The sequence below is a fragment of the Drosophila obscura genome, unplaced genomic scaffold (assembly GCF_018151105.1).
Source record: "Drosophila obscura isolate BZ-5 IFL unplaced genomic scaffold, ASM1815110v1 contig_179, whole genome shotgun sequence".
NCBI lineage: Eukaryota > Metazoa > Arthropoda > Insecta > Diptera > Drosophilidae > Drosophila > Drosophila obscura.
Window position 1 is genome coordinate 7,360,094 of NW_024542766.1, and position 27,061 is coordinate 7,387,154.

The 27,061-nt window shown below is 38.3% G+C and overlaps 1 protein-coding gene across 1 annotated transcript in view; it reads right to left on the reverse strand.

Moving 5' to 3' along the window:
• Window positions 1-1,545: 1,545 nt before the first annotated feature.
• LOC111080214 (short neuropeptide F) overlaps window positions 1,546-27,061 on the reverse strand; it is a 42,059-nt gene continuing 16,543 nt past the window's right edge. The window contains exons 2-5 of the mRNA XM_022375695.2: window positions 3,157-3,297; window positions 2,631-3,085; window positions 2,349-2,570; window positions 1,546-2,287 (exon numbers count right to left, since the gene is read on the reverse strand). Coding sequence (XP_022231387.2) covers window positions 2,255-2,287; window positions 2,349-2,570; window positions 2,631-3,085; window positions 3,157-3,274 — 828 coding nt within the window. The 5' untranslated portion in view covers window positions 3,275-3,297 and the 3' untranslated portion in view covers window positions 1,546-2,254. The remainder of the gene's footprint in view (window positions 2,288-2,348; window positions 2,571-2,630; window positions 3,086-3,156; window positions 3,298-27,061) is intronic.

Here is a 27,061-nt window from a genome sequence, read left to right on the forward strand (position 1 = left end):
AAGCTTTGAAATTTTATGTGAAAAGTTTTCATGCATAAAACGCGCGTTGCAGTGCATCTCTGCCAAACTTTATCCTACTGCATGTGGAACATCAAGCGCCACCGAATGACCCAATAAAAGTGCCAGCAATTATCAACTTGGATTCCCACAGCGACAGACGACAGGCGAAGAGTATCCTCTGCAACGCGATTAAGGCCACAAATGTGAGAGGGTTAAGCCAGCAACCAAACAAGCAACAACAGCGCTGCGCACTGATGAAACTGGCAGGAGCAACAACATTCCGGGTAATGATAATGGGAAAAGACAAACAGAGACATTTACAGGTGCTTTCCACCTGTGGGTCGACATCTAACCAGAGCCCTTAACACCTTTAACACCCAACCCACTTTTACATTTTGATGTTTGTTTTTCGTAATTAACTTTTCAACTCCAAATGTGGTTCAGAAATTTCTCTCTCTCTTCTGTCTCTGTAAATGGAGAGCGTTTTATATTTTTGTTAATTGCATTTGACATTGGAAATTCGACACGAAAATGCACTCAATTACGGCGGGCTACTGTATTAGGTTATGGTTTTGGGAGGCTAACTGTGTGACATTTCTGCATTTTAGGAGAATATTTGGTAATTTGGGAAAAATATTTTCGATGTTTTTTGTATAGCATAACATAGAGAAATTATATTTAAAATAGTCAAATTTTTCTGAGTTTAGGGCTTAGAAAGGTTTATATATTCGATTTAATTTCCGTTTCTGTATGAAATTTTTTAGTTGTAAATTGAGAAATGCGATGGTCATCAGATTTTGATTTTTTTTCTATGTAAGCATTCTTTCAATATTTTCCTGAAAAATACAACAAAGCCTCCACAAATAAAAACACTTTGAATTTTTTGACTCCTTCAGAGTTTCACCATAGGTATTATGGGTATTTATTATATATATATATATATAGCATATAGATCGAGTAAAATATGTACGCGTTCATTTTGTGTTTGTCATTTGTGTGTGTGTGTTTTACATTTATTTACATTCATATTCATATGATATTTAGGGTATATATATTTACGTATATATACTGATAACCTCCGATCTCTTCTCTGTCTGTGGGGGATAGTGTTTCTATGTGTATGTTTCTTGTTGTTTTTGTTTTGTAAACAATAATTTCAATGATGGTGTAAATTAAATATACAAAATTGTGTCAGAAACAACATTCAATTGTATTTTGTATTTTTATTTTTTTGATTTTGTTAAGTAAAATACATTGATAAAATTTCTTTCGATATATATGTATATCCATATAGTCGTATAATATAATAGTTGTTCTACATATACATACATATATGAAGTGTATATTGTATAGTATATAGAATTCTTTCTTTTTGTTTTTGTTTTTAGCACACAGAATATAACAATTGTCGCAGTAATACATATTTCCTTTCCTTTCTTTCGCGGGGGCCTTCCATGTTTTTCAAACATTTTATACCTTTTCATATAATTTTATTAAATCGAAAATTTGTTTGTTGACAAATTAAATGTTTATATATTTTTCAAATATTTTTTATAGATTTTTCTTTTGTTTTTATAACAAATTTGCGCTAAGTTTTAGGGGCTTTTAAGTTTTCATGTTTTTGTATATACACTTGAGGCTAGAAATTGTTTGGGGGAATTTTCTTTAATGGTTTTTATTGAGCATAATAGGAATTTAGAGAGGTTTTGAGGAAAAATTAAAATAAAAATGGAAAAACAAAAAAGTTTCATAATTTTTCAATTTTTTGTCAATAAACCCACCCAAAATTTAAATATATTTTCAAATTAATTTGTTAAGTTTTTTTAACGTTATAATCTTTTAGATACTTTTTCTTTTTTACCTGCGCGACGACATTTTGTTAAAGTTTCATGGACAAATATATATACGAGTAAGTTTTTTTTTTTGCTGCTCAAAAACGAAATGTTAGACATTAATGGGTTAATCATATTTTGTATATATGTATGTATATATATAGAAGATATATGTTTCTTTAATTATATATATATGTATGTATTTCTCAGCCGTTGCCTCTGCTTCTACCTTCTCCACTGCCTCTACATTCTCTCCACTCTCTGTCCTTCTCTATTTGAAAATTTTCTCAAAAACTGTTTCTTTTTTGGCTTTGGGATATTTTGACCATTTTTCTAGCTTTCAATGTTCCCTTCATTTGATGTCCTTGCCATTGTCCTTTGGAGTTCCTTTCGCCTTGGCCATAAATATCTGCAATAAATATTTAATTTTTGGGAGCAATTGAAGAGGTTTCAATCTGAAAAGAAAATGGAGATTTATATGGGATTGAAACAATTTTATGCTGATGTTTTTCCTACCTTCTGTTCGGTAGCTGGGGCCTTGCCAGTGCTACGACCCCAACGCAAACGCATTGGCTTGCGTGCCTCACGCTGGAATTCCGATGTATCTTCATCCAGTTGCGCATCGGTGTCGTCTCCATCGTTGGCATAGCTTGCAACATGTCCAGGAGCAGCCTCATACTGCTGTAAAGCCAAAAGCATGCGACGCATTTTCTCAGAGTTCCACAGAGAGTTGTAAAGCTGCAAAAGAATGTAATTAATGTACCTGAAACTTCCAAACTTTTATTCCAATTTTTTTACCTGATCATTATCTCCATTGGTTGCCTCAAACTGTGGCACACTGCGACCCCAACGAAGACGCTGCGGCTTGCGCACCACACGCTCGTAAAGGCCATCATAGTCGGCACTGAGATCGTCAGCTGTGTCTCCTAGCTGCTGCTGCTGCTGGTTGTTGAGGGTCAATTCACGCTCCAAGAGATCATCATAGGCGGTGCGTCGCATCTGTGGCAATGTGGGATCGCGTCGTCCAAAACGCAGACGCAGCGATGGCGATCGAATGGGCTTCTGGTTGACGTCGCCGAACCAACGTTTCTCCATGATATTATTGAGCATATCCGGATCGCTGCGACCAAAGCGTAGACGCAGAGAGGGAGAGCGCTGAGCCTTGCGCTCGACCTGATGATTGGGAAAGACCACGGGTCCGGCATACTCCCGCTGAAGGAGATTATCATAGAGATTGCTGATGGGTCCACCGGCTGAAAGAAGGAGGGGAGGATTTAGTGTACAAATGATGCAGGCGGAGAAATGTGAGGTGGTGGAGGCTTACCTTGAACGACGGGCGAGAGCTCCGCATTGGTGGGTTGGTGCATCATCAGGAGATTCATCAGACAGCAGATGAGGGCCAAGGCACTGCCTTGACTCAATTGGGGATTGAAGTGGAACATTGCGGAACTTTTGATTGGAGGACCTGTAATTTAATCAAAATAAAATGGGGAAATAATTTAGAATAATGAAAATTAATTAATTAAAGTGCATACAAGCACTTTTTTTTACGGGATCTATTCAAGATTAATTAAATTAAATTAAAAATTAAATTTTCAATGAATTCACATGCATTTGAGAATATGTTGAAATTCTCTAGTTTTGCCTCTGTTTTTCCATATAATTCCATATAATTTCCCTAAAATAGGTGTAAATTGTCACCATATTCCATGTGAATGTCCACTAAATTTCTTCTTAATATCCAGTAAATTCTTTTTAAATCACCCAAAAAATTCCATTTAATTTCCCGTAAAAGTCCATCTCATTAAAGCTAAAAAAGAACATAAAAAATCGCCAACAAAACTTTAATGACATTCGACTTGTGAAATATGCTTGGAACTTTTGCCCCCACCAAAATTGTTCCCTCTTTTTGGGTCACAAATTATGCATGACTGCACCTGAATGCTGCATGTGCCAACCCCCTCACCAATCGCACTATTTATCCATAATAGTTGTTGCAAATATAAAGCGAAGGGTTAGACAGCTGCGGCTGTGCAACCATTAGTGGCAGCAGCACCTAGAAATTTATTGGAATTGGATTTTTATATTTTATGTGATGTGAAGGGAAGGCCGTGTAAATGATGTCATGGCCTAATGGTTTTTAGCCATTATTAAAAATTGAAAGGGATGTGTGTGTGTGTGTGTGTGTGAAATATAATCCATGTATAAAATAAAATGCCATGCATTCAGACAAAAGAAGGGCTAGACAGAAGCCAAAAGGGGGCATGTGCGGTGAAGTCATGAATACAAAGTGAACGGCAATTGAAATGCAACAAGAAAAAGGAGAAAAGAACCGAGTGTCTAGACAATGAGTTACCCTTGAAGGCACGCTAAAAGAAAAAGAATAAGCGAAGGGGAGCTATGATTAAAAAAATGGAGAAGTTTCTCCTTATGGGTGGCGTGAGTTTTTTTTTGTTACATATTGAAGCTGATTAAAGAATGCAAATATTTTCTAGAGTGAAAGACTCGCTCTTCCACCTGTTGCATGCTGTGCCATGCATACAACATATCCTATTTGCACTCTATAACTCTCTCTCTCTCCCTCCCTCTGTCTAACGTGTGGAGGGAATACTTCGGAGTTCATTGGAATTCATTTGAAAAACGTCATATGTTTCATTTTACAAGTAGGTGCAAAACGAGGGCAAAGAAAATGGCAATTGAATTATTTATAAGAAAAAGCAACAACGCAGAGAAGCAAGAGAGAGTGCAAGAGAGAGACACAGCTTAAAGATGGGACTGTAGAGAGGAAGGAAGCGGAGAAATAGACTTTGGCAGAGAGTTCCTCTTGAGTGTATGAAGAAAACAGAAGTCAAGAAGCCTGATGGATGGCTTACCTTGAGGGCAACACCCCGCAGGCATAAGGAAACAATCGTTAAAACAGTAAGAAACAAAAGAGAGATGAGTGCATAGGGGAAGAAACACCAGAGAGAAAGACATAAGAGAGTGAGGGGTTAAAAGAGTGCTGAATGCTTAAAAGAGCCAGAAGGGGATGGATTCTCCGAATGAAGTTCTTGTGATGAAAAATTTCTGAAAGTCTGAAATGAGTCTTCCAATATGCAGCATTATGCAGCAGACACTCGCCCCCCGCCAAAAGCGATGGTTTTATATTTTCTTTGTTTCGTTTTTGCTGTTGTTGCAAGCGGAAGTTGAAAGTCTAAGCCTTTGCCACTTGCCACTGTAGAAGCAGCAGCATCTGGATCCTTGAGGCATTAAGTGCCCGTCGAAAGATATTTTTGTTAGGAGATGCATCCCAGCGTATACGTGATAGCCGGCGTTCGTATCGTATACGTGATGTCAGAATGAGGCAGCAGAAAGGAGACGACAGGAGGTATGAAGTCGAGCCGGAAATTAAATTGTAGTTTAAGCAGAGACACGCTCCTCAACAACGAATACTGTGCCGCTCACTGACATTTGGCCCAATAATTTAAAAAGATAGAAAAGAAGATACACTGTGGGGGCAGGGAGGAGCATAATGGCAATTACTGGAGGGATCTTTGAATTTATAATTTTAGAGGAAGTCTAACGGATGTTTAGAAGAGAAGGGAAAGTAAATGATATATATTTTTTTTAATTGAATGGAAGTTTTTACTGTTCCAGCTGTTGGCTGAAAAAAGTTATAAATAATTGGCCCACAATGTTAAAGCGCTTTTTACTTTCTTTAACTATTGATGTACTTTTTTTTTTTATAAAAAGAGAAATTATTCTCATTGAAATATTTTTGACCAAAATGGTAAAGTTTTCATGGAGGAATCTTTTTTTTAGCCAACCTTTGTGCTTAACCATAGAAGAAGATTATCTAAAAATTCTTCTGGCCGGAAGCTACTAAATAATAAAGAAAGAAATAATTTTAAGAATTTTGAATGTCAAATATGTAAATATTCGTTCTTCTAAAATACAAATCAAATTTCACTTGAGGCCAGATTACCCTAAATCATTTCTAGTAATCCTGGTAATCCCTTTTTGTTAAACTGATTTTCTATTTATGATTTACCAGCCTTAGGGAGGTGTTTCCTTTCTACTTTCTCCTCCCCGTGTTTTCAATCCCCAGAACTTAATCGAATTGTGACTTTCTCTTATTTTTCCACCCGTCTGTCTCTCGTGTCTGTCTGTGGCTCTTCGCTCAATGATATCTCGGATGTGTCCGTCGCTGAAGAATGATTTGTTGGCGGAAGCAAAGAGCAATTGCCACGACCCAGGCCCGGGGTCCACCACTCGTTATGGAAATTTTGGGACCGAATATCTGTGTATCTGTGTGTGGGTTGGTGTATCTAGCATGTGTGTATGGGGCATCTGCCGGGTGATGAAATGCGCCTCTGGTCTACGCGACATTTGGGTGACGTTTGTCAAAATTGAAAGTGATTTATCATCGTTCTCTTCGTCTCTGCTTCTCGGCAGCAGCCCCTTGCTTGACTTTTGACGAAATGACGAATGAGTTGTGCGATATTTCATACAGATAATGATGCTATTTATGTGGGTGCGATACACTCAGAAAAATATGGGGGAAAAATGCTAAGGAAATACATGGAAATCTATAGCAGCATCTACTGGAAACAGGAAAGAGAATGAAGGGAAAAAAATATACAAAATATTTTTCATTTGAAGACCTTTACAATTCTATATTCTGGATATGTATTTTTCTTGAATTTTTTTATTACATTCTTCAAAATTTTTAACCTTTTCTCCTCTGAATTTCTATGGCATCTTTTTCATTATTTTATTAGATTTTCTATATGAAGATTTAAAATATTTTTTTTTTCATTTTCGTCAGTGCAAAGCAATACCCTCAAAAACCCCACTTAAATCCTGGGTTAAATAACAATGTGTCCAACCATTAAATGGTGACAAGAAGTATTTTGTTGGTGTTTTTTGTTGTTGTTGTTTTTGTTGCTGGGACTAGAGGAATAAAATGCCTGATTGACACATAATAAGCAATCGCATTAACACATTTTGTTGGGGCATCGAGTGGCCTCCTGATCAAATGATGCCTCATTGAGCGGACAGTGGTGTGCCACAGCTGCCACTTGGGGTCCTAATATGTACACTGTTTATCAGGGTAGGGGATATATTTTGAATGAAATAGTATTTGGGAGATACTTTGGTCTGAGCATTGGAGGAGATGTTAAAGCTGCCTTTTTGGTCTCTGAGTCAAATATTTTATACTTTTTCCAATCTCATATTCGAACAGAGTTTTGTTGTCTAGTGTAACCATGCCATATCCACAGACCGACCGCTTTCCCATTGAAGCGTGAAAAACACATTGACGAGGTTTAAATAGCCTTCGGGGTCCTTGGGTCCCCGACTCTAATACCCATTCAACACCCACAAACCAACAAAATAGGACACGCAGACATATCCTTACACACACTCTTGCATACATTCTCACACTCTTACAGACACCCTCTCACATGTAAACACACACACAAGCCCACAACAGGTTGTTTGTACCCTCGAGAGAAGAGGGTATTATGATGCAGAGAAAGTCTTTGCGACATCTAAAAAGTACTCATATATATTTTGATATTTTCCACTTATTTATAGTTTTAGGCTATTTTTCTATTTATTTCTACAGAATATTCATAATATTTTTCTTCATTTCGTTATATTTTTCCTAATTTTCTTCTACGTGTTTCTGTACAAGCAAAAACAAAAATAGATTCGACAAAGAAAGTTCATCTAGGTCTAAGATAGAATCACTATTTCACTGGAATGATACGTACAATCGAAAGGAAGGCAAGTCTTACTGAAGATATTTATACCACAGGCCCTACAATCTTTAATTTTAATTATTTTTTCATATTAAGCATATCGAATGACGAATACAATTTATCTGTAATAAAAACTAAATTGTTTTTCTAGGGCATCAAAAACTTCGTTCCTCTAAAACTATGATTCCTTCTCTTCAGTGAGACATTGATGGCAAGGGCAGGCGTCGCTCGCTTTCGTTTTTTTATTTGTGTGACACACAAATTTTATTTGCCTTTTATTTAACAATTTTTATTCTGTGGCTGCCAAAAAGGTCATCTATGGGTTCGTCGCCGTCAGCCACGTGCACCACTCCCATCAGCCCCCCTCCGCTTCATCCACTAACCGGCCAAAATAAAAGCAGAGAAAAGGTTACTGCTAGGGCGATAGACCAAAGCATTTGTAGCTTTATGGGACCCCAGCCCCCAGCCCAAGTCCATGGATCGAAGCTCTGGGCATTAAAACGTTTTGACAAACACATTAGAGAGATGCCTTTGGTTCTGGGCCTTCTGGAGATGCCTCTGCTTCTGGCTGTACTTCTGCTCCTGGCCCTGGTCTTACTTCTGTTCCTTGCTTTTGGCCCTATTCCTAACCCTGGGACCCTTTATTTTTCCCATGTTCCATGTAATCTTTTGTGTTTTATCAACATATTTGATGAGACTTTGGTGCTGCCGCTTCTGCTGCTTTTGCTGCCATTTGGTGGGCTTTGTGTTGCCTACTTTGTGGCTTTTGGGGGCGTTAATCATACGCCCTGTCGTCCGTACTCTTATTTTTTTCCCCTACCTTTAGCCGTGTGTTTAGTTTAGTTATTTTTTTTTTTGTAGGCTTAAACCAGCCCCAGAGATGTGGCTAGAAAATTTGTATAAATAATGCAAGCAAATGGGACAATTTAAGTAGAAATTTGTCAGAATTTATCTGAATTTTAGAGGTACAAAAAGTCATTGAGTTACGGCGGATGTGAAGAAGATTTTAGAGGAATTTTGAAAGGAGTTTTTAGTATGTTTTTGGAGGGTTTTATAGTAATTTTTAGGGAGTTTTTGGGGCAACTTTTAAACATTTCTAAGCGTCGTTTAGTTTAAAGAGTTGTTCTAGGGTTTTATTCAAATTTTATCACCATTTCAAACTTTTAAAGTTTAGAGAAATTTTCTAGTTTTCCACTTGTTTTTTTTTTTGGTTTTTTTTGTTGCACTACAATGAACCCAAAACTTTATTGCCACAGAGATCGAGGACAGTTTTGTTTGAACTGTGCAATAAGCAATTAAAACTAGTGCCCCATGCAGCTGCTGCTGCTACTTGTACCTTTGGAATAGTTGTTCCCTCTACACCCCAATCGCGCACACAAAGCAATATATAGCCCTTTGCCACTATCCCTTACCCATGCCATGTGGGGGCTGATATCAAGTGGGCGACAAAGTCATGTTGATTAAATTTTTGTGCCATTTTTTTGCCTCTTTTCAGGGAGTCAGTTTTTTCCCCTTTTTTTTTTACTGTCATTTTCTATATTTGTACTGTTTTTCCATGCTTTTTTGCTGTTTTTTTTCTTATTTTTTCTGTCACTGCGGTCATAAAATATATAGTTTTACGATTGCTAAGGGTCCTGCTGTGGGATGGGCTCTAAATTTATGTTTTCTGATTCTCTGAGTGCCCAAAGGGATGAGGGATGAGAGATCGGTGTCTGGGACCGAAAATTTGCTGCCATAATGAGGTGCCAAAAGTTGGTTTGGCCTCTGAAAGTTTGATACGTTCTCAGGGGCAAACAATTTGTACGGCTATTATCGCATTTTGTCATGAGAATTAACTTATTTGTTGCGTGTGTGTAGTCCGTCCGTCTGATGGGCAATTTTTGCATGTGTTTGGTGAGAAAATATTGTTTCGGCAGAGAGAGTTTTTGGCATTAGAGAAGTTTAGAAAGTTTTCGCAAGACAAATTGATAAAAAAAAGTTAAGGTGAAACAATGTGGCATAATTTTTGCGGTAGCAGAAACATGAATTAGAGGTTGAAGATGGCAGAAATTTGAGAGAAATTTTGGGAGAATTTTTTTTATATATTTTCGAGATTTTGTTAAGAGACTTAAATATGCAAAAATTATTTAAAACTACCGATTTCTATCACAAAATTAACTATTTTTCTCTTTTTCCTATCCCTATCCACATCTAATCGTTTATCACGCCCCCAACAAAACGTTTATTAACAACCCAAAAGGCCAAAACCATTCCCAATGTCCTTTGCGCAGGATGTTGGTAATTTGACCAAAAAAAAAAAAACAAAAGCCAGACAGAGGCCCAAAGTAAGGGAGGACTTCATGGCGGCTACGTGATGCCCGGAAGCAGGAAATGAATGTAATTTTTAGGTCTGTTGCTAAGCCTGGAAAATGGGAAAATTCTGTGGAAAAGCTGTGGCAATTGTTGTTTCGTTTATGCTATGTCGCGCTCTACCGAAAATCGTTTCGTTGCCTGCAGGCGAGGATTGCTTTACGTTCCCTGCTGTGATACCAATAAATTCCTGTTTTCCAGTCACCTGAAATTTCCGTTTTTGCATCGCTTTTAAAGTAGATCAAAATTAAATTAACTTTTAAATTTTATTACACGAAAAATGGCAGTGTCAAAAATGTTGTATGGCTTCTGCATTGATTGATTGGCTGGCTGGCTGTCTGTCTGTCGGTCTGTCGCCATGGGACACCCCCCTTGGAGCGAGAGGAGAGTCACAAGGGGAAATCAGGGCAGCCAGGGAATCCTGCGAATCCTTGGGCGTTACAAAGGAATTTGCCTTAGGACCCACCGCTGGGTGACAAAAAAAGAAGAGAAAAAAAACACAACAAAGAAGTTTCCCACCCGTCTCGACGTTCGTGTTGTATGCTCAAACTTATTGTTGTAAAAGCGGAGGAGGAGAAAATCCTTGTGGGTCCCGTGGATTATTCCCACAATTTGTTTGTCCATCTTTTTGGTTTGCTTATTTTTGTGGGTCACGCAACAGATCAGGAAAAAACATCTGTTGGGGCAAAGAAAAATCAAACAGAAATGGAAGAAGAAGAATCTTTTGGGGCATGCAAATCGAAGAGAGGAACGATTTGAGGCTTTAATTGCTTAAAGTTCCCATGGAACTGAAGAAAAACCTCGTTCCCATTTCTTTAAAACAGCAGCCAACCCTTTGGTAGTCCCACCATTTATTTTGCTGCTCAATGAAGCCTTTCCAAAAATTTTGCAGCGAAATCTCTTACTAAAATGTACAATGGAAATCCGTCTTAAAGGTCCATCCATTTTAAATCATTTACATAAGCAGCTTTCTTGGCTTTTAGTCCTTGGAAGTCATGGACTTTTTGCAGCTTTTTCTGTCCCTTTGTTTTTTTTGGATTTAATGATGCGTTTATATTCTTTTGGGCTCGAATTTTGTAATTTATTTTCGATTTACAGAAAGTTCTGCATAATCTTTTTTCTGTAGAAGAATAACAGAATGAGCGTCCACGTGTCAAATGAAGTTTTAAGCTTCAAGACACAGGAGGGAACAGTGGAAGGAGAAACATTTTGGGGGGGAGCAAAGAAGGGATAACAATTTCGGGGTAGAAAAGTATGTGAGTTGGGTATGTCTTTTGACCAAAATTAATAGTCCTGACCGTAAGTCAAAGTCGACAGACCACATGGGTCATCAATTTCTCTCTCAATTTCTGCAGAGCCGAAAAGAAACACACAAAAAACTCAAATTACGAAATAAACAACAAATAAGCACTTGAGAGGAGCTTAAGCTCTCGAATATTACTCGTATTTTTGTGGGGCACAGGCAGACACAAAATCCAATATAAATTGATCAATGCCTTTGGATTTGGCACTTGGAAATTTAAGGCCCCAACGTTGCACGGAGGGCTCTTCAAAGTTCTAAAACAATTTTGTAATATTTTATAATACATGTACATAGATTAATTTTCCCAACGGCTGATGTCTAAAATTACAACAGCAATTGATGTTTTTCTTTATTTTTTGTTGTTATGGGGAGAATGGAGATGGCAGTTCGCTGTCTAATCAACATTTCAGGCGGAAAATGCGTTTTTAAAGCCATAAGGATCCAGCATGTGTGTCGTTTGTGGATTAAAATCAGTACAACTAAAGTTTATGTGTTCTTATACGCACATTTTCATGTTTTTTTTTTTTATGTATTTTTCTAGCTATTTGTCAAGCTATTGTCCTCTTTTGCAACTTCTAATCTTTAGGTTTGATAATATTTTCTGGCAATCAAACTTTTCGGACAGTAAGCATAAGTTCTAGAAAGTGTAGCAAAAGTGGCAGAAGTTTGGGTTTCCTGTTTAAAAAGTCTTCAAAAGTCGAAAGATATCTTTTCAAACTAAATTCTTGAGCAGGAAGCGGCTTTAAGGGTTGTAAATGTTTTTATGTGGCTTAAATATGACAATTTCTTGGCTAAAAATAATTCTGAGAACTTCAGGGTAAAGTTTGTTTTGAAAGTTTTTCCAAAAGAGATTTAGAATTTTATTGATTGGTAATTGATTGAATGGTTAAATGTCCTTTGATTTGGCAAAAGGAATAAGTAGCAGATGAGTGATTGATCGACTGCCAATGGAAGCATGCTAGGGGTTTAGGCCTGAAAAAAGGAATAGAACTAAACTTTTCTTTCCCTTATCTTTCGTTTATTATTGGTATTGAAAATTCCTTTAAGCGGGCATCCCCCTAAGTTAATGCTGAATGGATGGATTGTCTAACACTGGGACAAAGCCTTATGCAGAAATATTCAGTCTATTTTATTCCTGACTTTCTTTTTAAATCGAAATCTAATTGTATTTCAGGTAGTTTGAATGTTGTTCGAATTTCTAATAAACGTTTTCTATAGTTTCTGATTTTTCACTAAGAATTCTAAGAATTTTCCTAAAATTTCTAAGAATTTTCCTAAATTTTCTAAGAATTTTCCTAAGTTTTCTCAGAATTTTCCTTAAATTTCTAATAACTTTGGAGAAACTCCAAGGTTTTTTCTGAAATTCCTAAGCATATTCCAAGGCTTTATAACATTTTTTCTATGATTTTTAAGATATTTCTGAATGAATTGATTGGACATTTTTCTCTTAAGAATCACCCATAAATAGTAGCTATACAAATAGACTTATCCCTTAAGACTTTCTCCCGAAAGTAATTTTTCTTTCATTCGAATTGCAAATATTTTATGTACCTATATTTTAGTGTATTTTTGATTTATTAGTGTCAAATATTTATAGCTTACATACGAGAAAAGTTTCTCCATGAAAAAATCGTATACCTCATGGAAAATACTCGTATCCTCTTTTCCCCCTGGACAGGTCATAGCTTTTCATTTGCTTCTGCCATCCATCCATTCATCATAATCAAAGACAAGTTGCAATTAACATCGCACACACATGGCCTGAGCTGGCCTGAACGACCGCCAAGTGGCCATCAAAAAGTGCAGTCAATGAATGGCAATGAATATGGCCCCAGGGATATGGCATTAAGGAGGAGAACAGGCCAAGAGTGTAGCTTAAGAGAGGAAATGAATGGCCGTCAAGGAGTCTCCAAGCAAATGCCAGGAGTCTCTCTCCCCATAGAAGGCCAATCTTCTGCAGTTTCCTTCTTGATTGCCATGGCACCATGACTCTGTGGTTCCTTGAAGCTGTAGTCGATGGACAAACGTCATGCCCATGATGATGGCCAATGATGTCAATGAAGACATTTATTTATAAATAAAAGATGCATCGCAAAACGTGTCACCAGATTAACAGATAAATAAGAAAGTGGTCAGAGTTCTTTCTGGCCAAAGAAATATGCGTGTGTGGGGCAAGGCCATTTTCCTGAGTTGCAAATTAAATGACATTTCAATGGAAATATAAAAGGAAATGATAGCTTTGACTCTTTGACATCTTTGAATGCAAATACCACAGATATATCAGAGTCATATTTCAAAGTAACTCTGTGGTAAATATAGTTGTCTAACTAAATTAAAAAATTTTGCAACATTTTAAATAAATTTATGAAGAATTTTGAGGTAAATTTCATTCTTTTGCTTAGATAAATCCAACGACAAACATTTCTGTTTGTGTGTTTATAATTTATTGCACCTCTGCACCTCTTATCAGCCATCAACACATTGTTTGTGACACAAAATATGGCTTTTGGCCATTAAAATATGGCCATAAATCGGCGTTGATAACTTATTGAAAAGCATAGATAAAGCAGCATCTCTCCCCTACTACAGATTCTACCACTTCTCTCGACAGTTGCGACTTTTGTTTGCTCATTTGTTCATTAACATAATGTTGCTCCTGAAGGAGATGCTTAAAAGGCAGCAGGAGGCCGCAGGAAGACACAGAGTCTGTTGTGGCAAGCGTGAAATTGAAATTTATGCTCTAATTACAAATGAATGCCCACCGCCCCCGCATGCCCAGAGCAATGTAGGCTTTTGCTTCCATTATTCGTGTAAGCGGATTGGGACAATCGCCACCCCCCTCCCCCCCGCTAATGCGGTAGCAGATTCGAGTCAAGTGTTGGTCGTTATTTTCGTGGTTTGCCTCCTAGGGTTTGCCTGATTCTCTGTTTTAAGAAGCAGCTTAGTGGCATGCATTTTGAAGCGCCTCTAATGAGAGTTGAGAGAGAGATTGTTTTGAGATGGTTTCCTATGTTTTTCCAGGGAAATTTACGAAAGAAGAGGAGGAAGGACTCCCCCTTTTCCCGAGAGAGTGGAAAAGCTTAGAAATCAATTCGTATTTGGATATTGGTAATAAAGGAGAAAGGATAAGATAATTATTTCGAATAGTTTTTATGTGTTCTGTAATTAATTTATGTTAATTTTTAAGAGTTTTAATTTTAGAATTTTTAAGAATTTCAGATTTTGAATTTTGGATCTTTATGAATTTTAGAACTAAAGTAAATGTAATTGAATTACTATAAATTAATTATATTATATTATGAAATAAATATTTAAAATGAATTATTAAAATTTTTTTATTATTAATTAATATATTTTATAGTTTTTGATACTTTTAATAATTAAATAAAAAACATTTTCATTACAGAAAATTGTTCGCTTGAAGGTAAGTTAATTTAAATTAAATTATAATTCATAAATGATTACTAAAGGATCGTTCTACCAAATAATGAAAGACATCCAAAATAAATCAAGATACAAAATTCGACAAACGAATTCTTTATTTCAAATGTCCTTTCAATTTGCTTTGATAAGGTCCATTCATTGCAAATATTATTAAAAAATGTCAGGCCTCCTTCCTTTCAACCTCCTGTGGCTTTTAATATCCTTAAAAATCTGTCCATTAAATGTCCACCTAAATTGTGTGTCAAGTCAATGTATGTGTGTGCGTGTGTGTGTCCTTGAATGTCCTGCTGTTGCCTCCTGCCTTTTTGAATTCTCTGTGTCCTGTGTCCCGTCAATGTCCGAGTGGTAGTCCCTTTCGATATGTGTGCTACACTTCCAATTCCAATTTCGAAGGATACAAAACACCAAAATCGCCTTGTCGCAGGAGCTTAATGTCCTGTGTCCTGTCTACTTTCTTATGGCCTCCTGCCGCTCTCTCTCTCTGACTTTTTCTGTCTTCTGTGCCACCTCCTGTGTGTTGCCTTTGACCTTTTTATGCTGTTAAAAAAAAAACTTGAAATTGAAGTTTTCAAAACGAGAGATTGAGCGGTCGAGGGTCCTGTAATTACACACGCAATCAAATGGACAAAAATCCTTGTGACAGCGTTCATTTTTTTTTTTGTGAAAAAGTTATTTCTTATGCTTCAATGACGAATGGACCGAACAGGACTGGAAAACGAAATTTAACAAAATTGTATACAGTATTCAATTTTTGTTTTGCATACTTTTAGCCGCAAGGGGGAGTTGGGGAACTCCCTGCCGAACATAATTGAAAGCCCATTAACATCGCTCTGGCGGCGCGGCACCAACGCTGTTGGAGCGTGAAAACAAGCGACAGTTTGTGTTAATTAATTAAATAACTCTCGGGGTTGAATGCTCCACAGATAGAGAGAGAGAGAGAGAGAGGAAGAGCTGGAATTAGTGGATTTTTCCGGTGAAAGGATAAGTGAAGTAATAGGCAAAAATATGGTTGAATTGCGGCTGAATTTGGGTTGGAATTAAACAGTAATTTGGGAAGAGAAATTAATGCGGCATCGATTTGGGGATAGATTTAAGAATACAGAATTGAAAAAAATTAAGTAGAATCCTCTCCAATCAATTCCTGATTCCTGATTGCTCTATTATCTAATTTCTTTTTGATTTTTTTACGGAAATAATACTAAAAACTTTAATTTTCCTCTCCTGCTGGTCCTGCTGGAGTGTTTTTTCTGCTACTATGAAATGCAATTAAAATTGTTCTTCAATTCATTCGTCAAACCATTCACTGATTCATTTATTCATTGGCATTTTAATTAGCATGAAACGCTTTTCCTTTCATTCTATTTCATATCCGGACAGCCATAAATCATTTTGTGACGCGAAAGAAAGGACTATACTTGCAGACGAAGGGTTAGATACCCTTGAGCATTGATTTTTTTATGATCTGAAGATCTGCGGCAGAAAAAAGGATTAATTTAAATAGAAAAAGGTGGAAAATTATGACTAAATGACTGGGAATGATTTTCTTTAGATATTGTTTTAGGGTCTAAAGAGCTTCCATTTCTGCCCTTGAAGCCTTCTCTTCTCATAATCCTACTTCTAACTCTGAAAGGGCATCAGAAGGCGCCACAGCTGCAAGAAGATCTGCCCCAATGTGGGCACAAAGAGAATGGCAGGCAGACCATCTGTTGCCATCTGTAGCATTGATTTCCGCTTCCGTTTCGACTGCTCAAACTTTAATTTCGAGTTACGAGTCTGAATTATTAATGAAAATCTGTATGAATTTTCAGGGGGCCAGAAACATGGGTGGCAGTAGTCGTCATGTCTATGGAAAATACATTTCAACGGGAAATGAAACAGTTCCCCAAGGACCTGTCTAAGGGGTAGATGTTGTCGCACGCAGAAACGTGCCACAACACAAAAGGAGTGGAGCGGCGTGTCGTGGCCATGCAACACTCAACAAACGAAACGAACATTAGGCGGCACACACACACACACATTGCGTAACAGACACACAAATGTATTTTTTATGTTGGTCCGTCACTCGCGCGGGGAGTCCCCTGAGGGAGGCACCACGAGGTATCTGCCACATTTGCGCTCATGATTTCACTTCTGCGAGTATCTCTCGTAATGAGTCTCGAACGGGGAGCCACAATCCGCGTGGCTAATCAATTTATGGCTCACGTTATGAGAAATCTCGAATCTTGTCTCAACTTTAAGTTTTCTTCGTCTTCGTCTTTGTGGTTTTTGTTTTTTGTTTTTTTTGGAGGGCCAAAGGACAAACGGCCTTGACGACCCGACCCTTGGGAGGGTCACATGCTGCTGCCATAAAAAAATCCAAAAACCCACACGAGGTTCATTGTTTTGTGGGGTTTTTACCATGCAGCCACTTTCTTCATATTAGCATTTTGTCGTAAAATATTTTTGATGGCCAAACAGGCAGCAGGCAGCAGCGGCTGTTGTGTGTGAAATATGAAATGGATTTCACAGATAGCGAAAGTGAACTTCACAGATACAAATTGAGAGTGGATTTTGGGATTAGAATTTATATAGGAATATTTGCAGGATCTGAAGGTGCTTTAAATGAATATTCGAATAAGTTTAGGGAGTGGTCTTTGATTTGACAATAAAAAAAAAATTAATTTTAAAATATATTAAATTAAAAAAAAATAGATTTTTTAATTCCTAATAACTTTTTTTTAGTTCAGTTTCAGTTTAATTCAGTTTTTTTTCTATATTTAGTGATAAATGATAAATTTCGACATTATTAAGTATTAGAGTGTTCTTCCTTCACTATTAAAATATTATTCCCTCTCTACCAGTGGGGGTAGCCTTATTTTCCGTACCATGAAGTATTTAGTATATCCGAGTCACTAAAAAGTGTGAAATTTCCCCCTCACTAGCATTTAATTCAATATTTAATTTAATTCGTATAGTTTTATTTTTTTATTAATAATTATTTACTGCATATAATGATAAATTCTGCCTAATTCTGTGTTTCTAAAAGTTGATGCCTGCTCTTGACTTTTCTCTTGAGACAGGCATTCCTCCTCCCTATCTATCTCTCTCCCTCACTCTGTCTCAAACTTTTCGTCTCTCCGTTTCTCTACGGTCATTGTTTTTCATGTAAATTGCGGCGCGACACTTAATTTTGTTGGCCAAACAGCAAATACTTTTGCATATTTCTAACAGGCCAAGCGAAACGAGTTGACACAACAACAGCGAAAACTTTTAAACTATTTGAAAATGTTAAAACTTTTCTGCAGGCAAAAAAGGGAAAACGCGCTTTTCGTTTAGAAAAACGAAGTGTTTAAAAAGGGACAAAGGGTAAAGGTGCCTGGAGAGGTCGTTGGGCATTCAATTGTGAATAAATCTGTAGATGTCAATCATCATTTTTTGGGGGGCGAACAATGGAATGTTAATTGAAGTTCAAGTTAAAAGTTAATTATTAATATATTAAAGTTTTTCAATGTGCTGAAATGAAAGTATTTTAGGGTATTTTTTTGTGTAGTTTTGTATGTAGTTTTCTGTGATTTAATAATGGTAATCGCTTTTAAATCTATGTTATATAAATCCCTTGATTTAAACCCTTCCGTTCATTAATTAATTAACTTGCAATTGCCAAAAGCAAAAGCAATTGTCAAAAGGCAGAAATTAAAACAATAGAAATAGTATAATCTCCCCCCAATGATTGTTTGGAGAAACGGAAGCCAGTAGTGGGTTTGTATCATGACAAGCCACCGGAAAGGACATTTTAAACAGGATGTTAATGCAATTACAATAACAATATGCCACTGTAATGCTCTGCTAAATCTGAATAAAAGAAAAACTGAAACTACAGCCACGCTTTCCACACTTTTGTTGCCTTTTGTTATCAGCTCGCTGTTCCATGCGCTATTTAATAGAAGTCTCTGGTGGCATAAAGCCTGTGGCAAACCCCCAAAAAACCCCAAAGGATGCTCTTTGGCGGAGGGGAAAGGAAAGCATTATGTGGGCAAATCCCTTTAGTTTTTCCTCCTATTTGCACATCGTTTTGCTGTGTAATGCTGTAATGCGAGTTGTTGCGACAAATTGCTGGGGATTTGGAGCCACTCTCTGTGTGCCACTGCTCGGATGTCGTCTGGCTCTGCACCCTCCTAAAAGAGGAGGAGCGGTTGGCAGCCCCAGAAGAACGGCAGGAGGTGCAGGCACTGCCCGGTGGTCGATTTGTAGCTTCAGTTGGTTGCAAATTGGTTAGAACTGTTGAAACTGGTTGCTTGTGGCATGCAGCAGTCGTCGTCGGTTGGGGCTTAAGAGGTGAATGGCTTCGTTTTAACATCTATTTGCCTTTGGTCTACGGTTTGGTTTCTAATGTCACTCTCTCTGTCTCTCTGTCCTCTCTGTCACTCTGTCACTCGGTTGTTGCCTGCTCATTTACGCAAATTTCACACTCTTAAACAGTTAGTACCGTTCTTGGCCCCTTTTGGTCGTGTCGTGGGGTTTGGGTTCAATTACTTTCCCCCTCTTGTGTGTCCATTTCTTTGTTGTTTTTGGTTTTTGCACCCTGTCGTCGTTTGTAAGCCGTTAACTGAATCTGTTTGTGGCCCGCAAACACCAAGCTGCGGCGTTCTCTGCCACAGTTCTGCCCTTCTGCCTGCATCCAAAGCTTCTCCCAGCTATAATTTGTTCTCTTTGCATGCAGTTTGCTTTACCATTTACTCGGTTTTCGTGTGCATTCGAGTATGCAGTTTGAAATTCGAACACCAAATGTATCTTGAGAGTGAAATTCAAACACATTTTGTGGATGCAGACCAAATTTCCATACATTTGTAGCTTCAGAGAGAGAGAGAAATTCGAGCAACATTTGTATGTAGTTTAGAGAGCTTGAAAGGTTCTGCAGTTGTGCCATGTGTGGCCCTGCATAATGTGCCCCCACCCTTCCCCTACTTATGTACGAGTATGTGCCTCAATGCTGCTATAAATTCCAAGTGGAAATTTGTTTTACATACTTAAAGTGTTTTCAGTAGGCCATGGAAACCGATTAAAGATAGTTTCAATTTTGTTTTGGAAGCCTTTTTGACTTTAGATATTTTTTCCCAAGTGACATTTTTGCCGATTTCTATGGAATGTCTACAAAGTTTTATTTTTTATGAGCTTCCATCATTAAACGATGATTTAACATATTCTAATCAATAGAACATTTTTATACCCGTACTCAAAAAAGAGTTAAGGGGTATATTAGATTTGTGGTAAAAGTGGATGTGTGTAACGCAGAGAAGGAAACGTTTCCGACCCCATAAAGTATATACATATATTCTTGATCAGCATCAATAGCCGAGTCGTTATAGCCTTGTCTGTCTGTCCGTCTGTCCGTCCGTCCGTCCGTCTGTCCGTCTTGATGAGCGCCTAGATCTGAGAGACTATAAGAGCTAGAGAAACCAAATTTGGTTTCCAGACTCATGTGATATCACACTGCTACAAGTGTATTTCAAAATTTCGCCCCGCCCCCTTCCGCCCCCACAAAAGACGAAAATCTGTGGCAGGCACATTTTTAAAGATACGATAAAACTAAAAACGCAGTATCGTAGAGAATGCCCATATCTACCAGATTGCCGAATCTGAACTAGATCGGATCATAATTATAGCCAGAATGAAGAAATTAATTTTCTGTTGGTTCCCTCTCCTTCTCCAGCGCTGCTGACGCTACTGATTCTCTTTCTCGCTCGCACACTATGCCTCGTTCAGAGCGCGAGCAACCCCTAGCGGAGAAGATGTAGAATCTAAATGGAACATGTACAATCTACATGTTAGATGTATGTAGTATATACATTGTATATGTAGATGTAGATATCAGATGTAGCAAAAATATGTAAAATGTAAAATTTTTTTTTAAATTTTAAAATTCTAAAAAATCATATGCTCTAAAATGTATATACTGACTGAGTACGGGTAAAGGTAGAGTCGCGTCCCCAGAAGCGACTCGCATGTTCCTTCTCGTTTTTTTTGGGCACATTCTAGCAGCTAATATTCTTTTTTAGATCGAAAGATACGCCTACAAATTCATATGTCATGATTATTCATGGAAATTCAGCCCCCCTTGGCTAGAGATACTTTTAGCTGCAGTGCCACTTGCATTAGATGACCTTCGAGTGGCTTTATATGGGATTATCTTGCCCTTAGATTAAGTAAATTAAATGCTACTCCCCTCGTACCATCTTCTACATTTAATAATCTATTTAGAGATGCCATAAAGCACTCTCTCTACCTCTGTGTGCGCCAAAAAGTTATTGACATCAGCGACTTGTGGGGCGGCGCAGGCGTTAGGAATTCATTAAATTAATTTTTGCAGCGTATTTTGATGGATGGCAGCACTTTGGCAGGCAGCAAGGGGTACGCGGGCGAGTGACTCAATGAGTAGGAGCTGTGACTGCGAGGTATATCTGCAATTAATAATTCCACCAACGCTAGAGACAAGCGAGAGAGTCAAGCCTCAAAGGTCGGAAAATATACGCTTAAAACCAAGAACCCAAAGGTGTAAAGAGACTCCAAAGAGCAGGCTTGAGGGGAGCGAAGATACACTGAGAAGTCAAAACGCCCCCGCCAATCCCCCCTGGCGGCAGACGAGAACGAGACATTTCATTAACAAATTGCCACGCGGCGGAGGGTAGCACGGGGTTGCTGCGAGTGTATTGAATGGAATTGAATTGTCTTTGAATGTTGCAACTGAATGTTTGCTCCCATAAATTGTATAAGCAGACGCACACGGCAGTCGCAAATGTTAGCAGCAGAGCTGCAGGTAATGCAGGAAAGACAGAAAAAGGATTGCGCCACAAAATGTGAAAATACTCGGAGAAAATTGCGAATATCAAATGACATTTTATATAAGCATACATATTCCTCTTCCCCCGCTCCTTTTCCATTGCCATTTGCACTCCTCTGTTTCCCCCTATTCTCTTTATCTTTCTTCTTCTCTGTCTATTGCCATTCCCCCTGCCAACATTTCTTCAGCAGTTTTCCTGTTCCCATTTCTATTTTTTGCATTCAGAGTTTGAATTTATTTGTATCTAAACTTGGAATCATTCAACATTCAACAGATGCAAACGTTTGGTAATGCCAATGGACGAACGGTTCACTTGTTGTGCCATTAGCCCGTCGCTGTGACCGGTGACAGGTGAGAGGATAACACACTCTGAACCCTGAACCCCGATGCCACATGGCCACAGAAAAGTCCATTGTTGGCTCTAGTGGCTCCTGCACTCAGCAGAGCTATAAGAACTAAAGTCTTTCGTATGTTTATTCAATAATTGAATGGGAAAATGGGGAATAGATACTCGTCAGGTTTCAAGGTCCTCTGCACTGTCCTGTGCTGTCCTGCACACAAGTGTCTAGGCAACAGTGCAAAAAGCATTTGGGTGCCAGGCCCCTCTCGACTTTCGTATTTCGGTTGAATAATCGTCACATGCACATGAATATTATTCCACTCTGTATACAAAGAATTATGCAAATTGGGAATGCATTTGTGGGTTCTACTCTATTGGCTTCACATTAAAGGTAATTGTTGAGATGGATTGAATGGTACATTTTATTGGATTGAATGCTCTATCAATTGAATAAAGCTAAGTGACCTTTTCCCGCAGTGGGAAACATATGTGGGATATTTAAATGAAGTTTTCAATTGATTTATATAAGAATTTGCGTATCAAACAGTTTCATAAGTAATGGAGGAAATCCTAAAGATTTTCTTATGCTCATCAAAATTGTGAGCTTTTTCTTTGGTCTTTTTTTGCTTTCCAAAAAACGGGTAGCCAAATATTGAACTCCCATAAAATCTATGGTCGTTTTTTTTGCCCCACACAAAAATGTTTCTTCTTCCTGGATTTCCTTTATATATTTCTCCTTCTTATTTTGTTCTTTTCCTGTCTTTCTTTTATTTTTGTTTCCTGAAGAACTTTAAATTATTTTTCTTACTTCTTCGTTTGAATCTTAATCAATTTATTTAGCTAGTGGTTTTTTTTTTTCTGGAATATTTCTTTGATTTTGTTCTCTAATATTTTTTGTTGCCACACCACAAATCGATGGCTTAATTAAGCGTGAGAATTTGTCAGATTTTATTAATAGGTTGCCTTGGGGCATGGCATGGCCTCCCACCCATCGTTCGCATCGAACTACTCTGCTCTTGGGGGTCCTTCCTCATCGTGTGTGTGTGCCATCCCACCATCATCATCATCATCATCATCATCCATCCATTCGCAGGTGGTGCCCTGCAGGTCAATTAGTCAAAATTGTGGGCCAGAAGAGCAGCTCTCACACTTGCACAACCCCCTTAGGCCGCGCCACAGCTTCACACTACCGCACTCCGCCGAAGCTTCACGGCTCCCACACTCCCGCACACTCCCCTTGATATGTATCCTGTTGCCATGTGCTGGATGGATGCTCCTGTTGCTTTTTCTGGTCAATATTTGCTCATTTAAACGTGCCTTAAAGCTGTATCTCAGTGCCCCGCAGTCCCCCCAATCGAATATCTCTTTGCACAGCAGTCTCTGATAATAGTATATCTGCCACCTCCACTGCAGACCTCTGTAGATTTTATGACGAAAAATGTGTAAGGTTAAAGCTAAAAATATGCTTTAAAAATTTCCGAATAGGCAACCTTCAAATCTGTTTAATCCTTTCCCCAAATCAACCCCCCAGGCAGACGGATTCCACTTTGATTAGAATTTCCCTTCGATTTTCATGCAACAAGTTTTTGATCTCATTTCTGTCTAGAGTTGCCGCAAGCCTATAAATTAGTGTCAGCTGTGATTAAGTTTTTCCCCTCAGCACGTGACTAACAGTGGCAGGGAGAGGGAGGATTCTCTCTCTCTGGAAAAGTGGCAAGTGGAAGCCAAGGGCAAGTTCAAAGTTTCGGTTTAATGTTTAGCCAAACAAATTGCGTATACGACATGTGGCAGTGATGACAGGACAGGCCACAGCCTGTACGTATAGAATGCAGCTAAAATTACATGGCACATGGAACATGGAGGTTGCACAAAAACTCATGATACATATTGCCCGCCACCCTCAAGATGTGTGACGCCCAGCAGCAGTAGAAGGTAGCAGGAGGCAGCAAAAGGATGCAGCAGAAGCAGTGGAAGTGGCAGCCACAGCAGCAGCATACCATCTGCTTGTTGCTGGTGGTATGTCGCCAAACGAATTACCTTTTATGAACTTTAAGCCATGGCAAAGTGAGTGTCCATATCCATATCCGTATCTACTATAGCCAAAAGATACTCTGCTGTAGTGCCTGTGTTGCAATGTTTGTGTGCTGACATGCTTGCAACTCATCATAATACTCGTAATAATAAAATGTCGCCCTCGCCCTCGCGTTCCATCTCTCGCCAAAAACGCTAACAATGGCAATTCTCTTCATAGCCTCCGACATTGTAGATGGAGGGAGGAAACCGTGGAGGAAGCAGGCAGCAAGGAGATGGATGAGTGGATGAGAGAATGAAGGCTGGTGAGGATGATGCTCATTCGAAGAAAAGGAGGATAAGTGACTGCGCTGCATGTTTGTCGCAGCTTTACAGATTAGTTGCTCGCGTGTTCTCTGTTTCCTGTATGACACCTTGAATGAGTAGAGCCATCGTCTACTCGCTGGGAATGTGATGGAAATTATTCATTTGGAAAGTGAAAAGGTTAGAAGTGAAGATTCTAAACTAAAAGAAATACAAGTTGGTTAGAACTATAGCTATAGCTCAAAAGGCGAATTAGAGAATCGAGTTTCGAGGAGGGTTTGGTCTATAGGAACAGAAAAACAACAAAAACCAATTTGGAGAAACTACAAATTATTGAAATTCTCTCTGCAGAATAGCAAGGGGAATTCTCTTCTGGGAATTGAAAACTAATGAAAAAACTATCAGGAACGGACAGTGATAGAACGTAGCTGCCAAAGAATTGCAGATGAAGTGGACAACTCATGAATAATCCTACTAGCATGCAATGAAACCTATTTAAATAGGAAAAAGAATGATGGAACTTATCTCTTCAGATACTCGCATACGAGTGATGGAACGATATTAAATAATTGAAATAATCTCTTTAGAAAATTAAACCTAATGAAACTTTCACCTTGATGACAATTTAGGTCCCAAACAGAACGAGTGATACAAATTGGAGTGGGCGAACCTAAAAGTAAATGCATTTTTTGCTCTCGTGAACCATCAACTGAATATAGTGGCATCTCATGGATTTTTAAGCTCCAGATAGTTCTAAAAAATATTTTAAAGCAACCAAAAAAAATGTTAACTCTCTCTAAAAAACCATAACTGATGGATAGTTGCTCTGAGCAACAAAAAAGGGGAGTTTTAGGAGCAAGGAGTGATGCACTCAAAAGCAAAAGTGATGGAAATAATCTCTCAATAGCAAGAACAGATGCAAGTAATCTCTCAGAAACATTAAATTCTAAAAAAAAAGCACTCCAAAAACAGCAGCTAATGCAAATTATATACTAGATTTATTTTATTTTATGCAAAAACTAACAAAAACTTAGGAAAACTAAGAAAAATAAAAGGAAACCATAGAAAATTCGTAGTCCAAGCTTCATCTAAATAATTCTTGCTCTGCAAAACAAGTTCTCCTTTTTTTTGTGTCTCTTTTGTTTCCTTCTCTGAATCCTTTTCTTTCCGTTAGAGACTTTTTCTTGTTTTTATCTTTCAAGGAGTGGCGTTTACCCTACTTTAACTAGTGAACAAGGGAACACGATATCCCGCTGAGCGTTGGGGAATCCGCTTCAAGTAACTTCTTGAGTTGCGGCAGCGGCAAGTGCTAATATGCCCATTAAGTACCCTCCCCTCCCACAAGCACCGCATGAAATGAGCATACCACAGAGACATGGGGAAAGAGAGGCGGCAGAGAGATACAATTGCTGTGTGTGAATGAGCACGAGGAAGCTGTCAGGCATGGGAAAACGAGAGAGAGAGAGGGACAGACGTAGAGACGGAGGTGACCCAAAAAAACATTTATTCAGCTTTTGTCAACGCTTTCTGAATGCATTGCCACGGGAGATGAGTGACAGAGATCAGAAGCAGAAGCAAGCGAGGAAAGTAACGAAAGGAAAACCTCTTGAAATACCACGCGGGTAATTTCCCATGACACAAAAAAACAAACAACAAGAAGAAGGAAGGAGTACTTTTTAGCTTTTCATCTGTCGCTATTTACAGGGATTCCGCTTGTTTATGAGTTTTTAACCCAAAGCAAATAAGAGAAAAAAGTGTGAAAAATTCTATGAAAAATCATGGAAAATTATAGGAAATATCATGAAAAGTTCTATGAAAAATCATCTGTGGCTGGATGATAGGAGAAATTGAATTTTTATTAAAGTGAAGCCAGCGCAGACGTTCTTAGGATAAAAAGCTGAAAAAAAAGATTTCCAAAGGGTTTGTGTATGTATGAGAAAGATTTAGGAACTCTACATGATCTAAAATGTAGAATGTTTTCTTAGAATGCCCTTGGGTCTACGGAACAGACACTTTCAAACGTCTTAAACCTTTTTAGGCATGGATTCCAAGAGGTATTCGTTCTGTGACTTGTACGAATTATCCTCTCTACAAATTCCAGTAAATATCTTAGTAAAATAGCAAGGGTTAAGCTCTCGTTCTAAGAAACCAACAAATTATTGCTCAATCAATAGCCAATTAAATGCCCATTTTCTACAGCAACTACCATAGCAGCAATAACCATTTAATTAGCTTCATATTTGTATAAATAATGTACTCCTTTTGCCTTCATAAATTGTCATAATTAAACCCCTAAATGGGCTTGCCTTATAATTAAATTTAAGCGACGAAAACTCTGCTACACAACAGATTCCCAATTACAAAACCCAATCGATCAACAGAGTTGATGGAATTTTAATTAGTTTTGGTCAATCGCTTAAATGGAAATTTCAAGACAATGGTAATGGTTCGTTCTGCCTCCAGGGAACCGCTCAACACTCTATTGAGGCTGTAATGCTTATCATTATATAAACAACACAAATTGGCGACTCATTATAAGCAGCTTAAACTGCGACTTGGAAGGGCATAGCAGGAGGACTTCTACTCCTTCAATGATAAGGATGTTACAGGATGGAATCTTTTGGATTGCATATGCATATAAGCAGCTTGGTTGCGGCTGATTCTTGGCCCTCCATGAGAGCCAATTAGCGGAGATGCACTCACTGGCCTGTCTCTCCATTTGAATGACGATTCCTTTTTGCCAGGGCAACCAATTCATTCATCAGCTGCTGCACTCAGGCGTCTCAAAGGCGCTCCAAAGCCAACGACCAACGCCCAACGCCAAACGCCAAACGCAAATTTCTGTGCCATGTATTTGCTTTATGCAGGCTTTAAGTTTTTCAGATTTTTTTTCGGCCG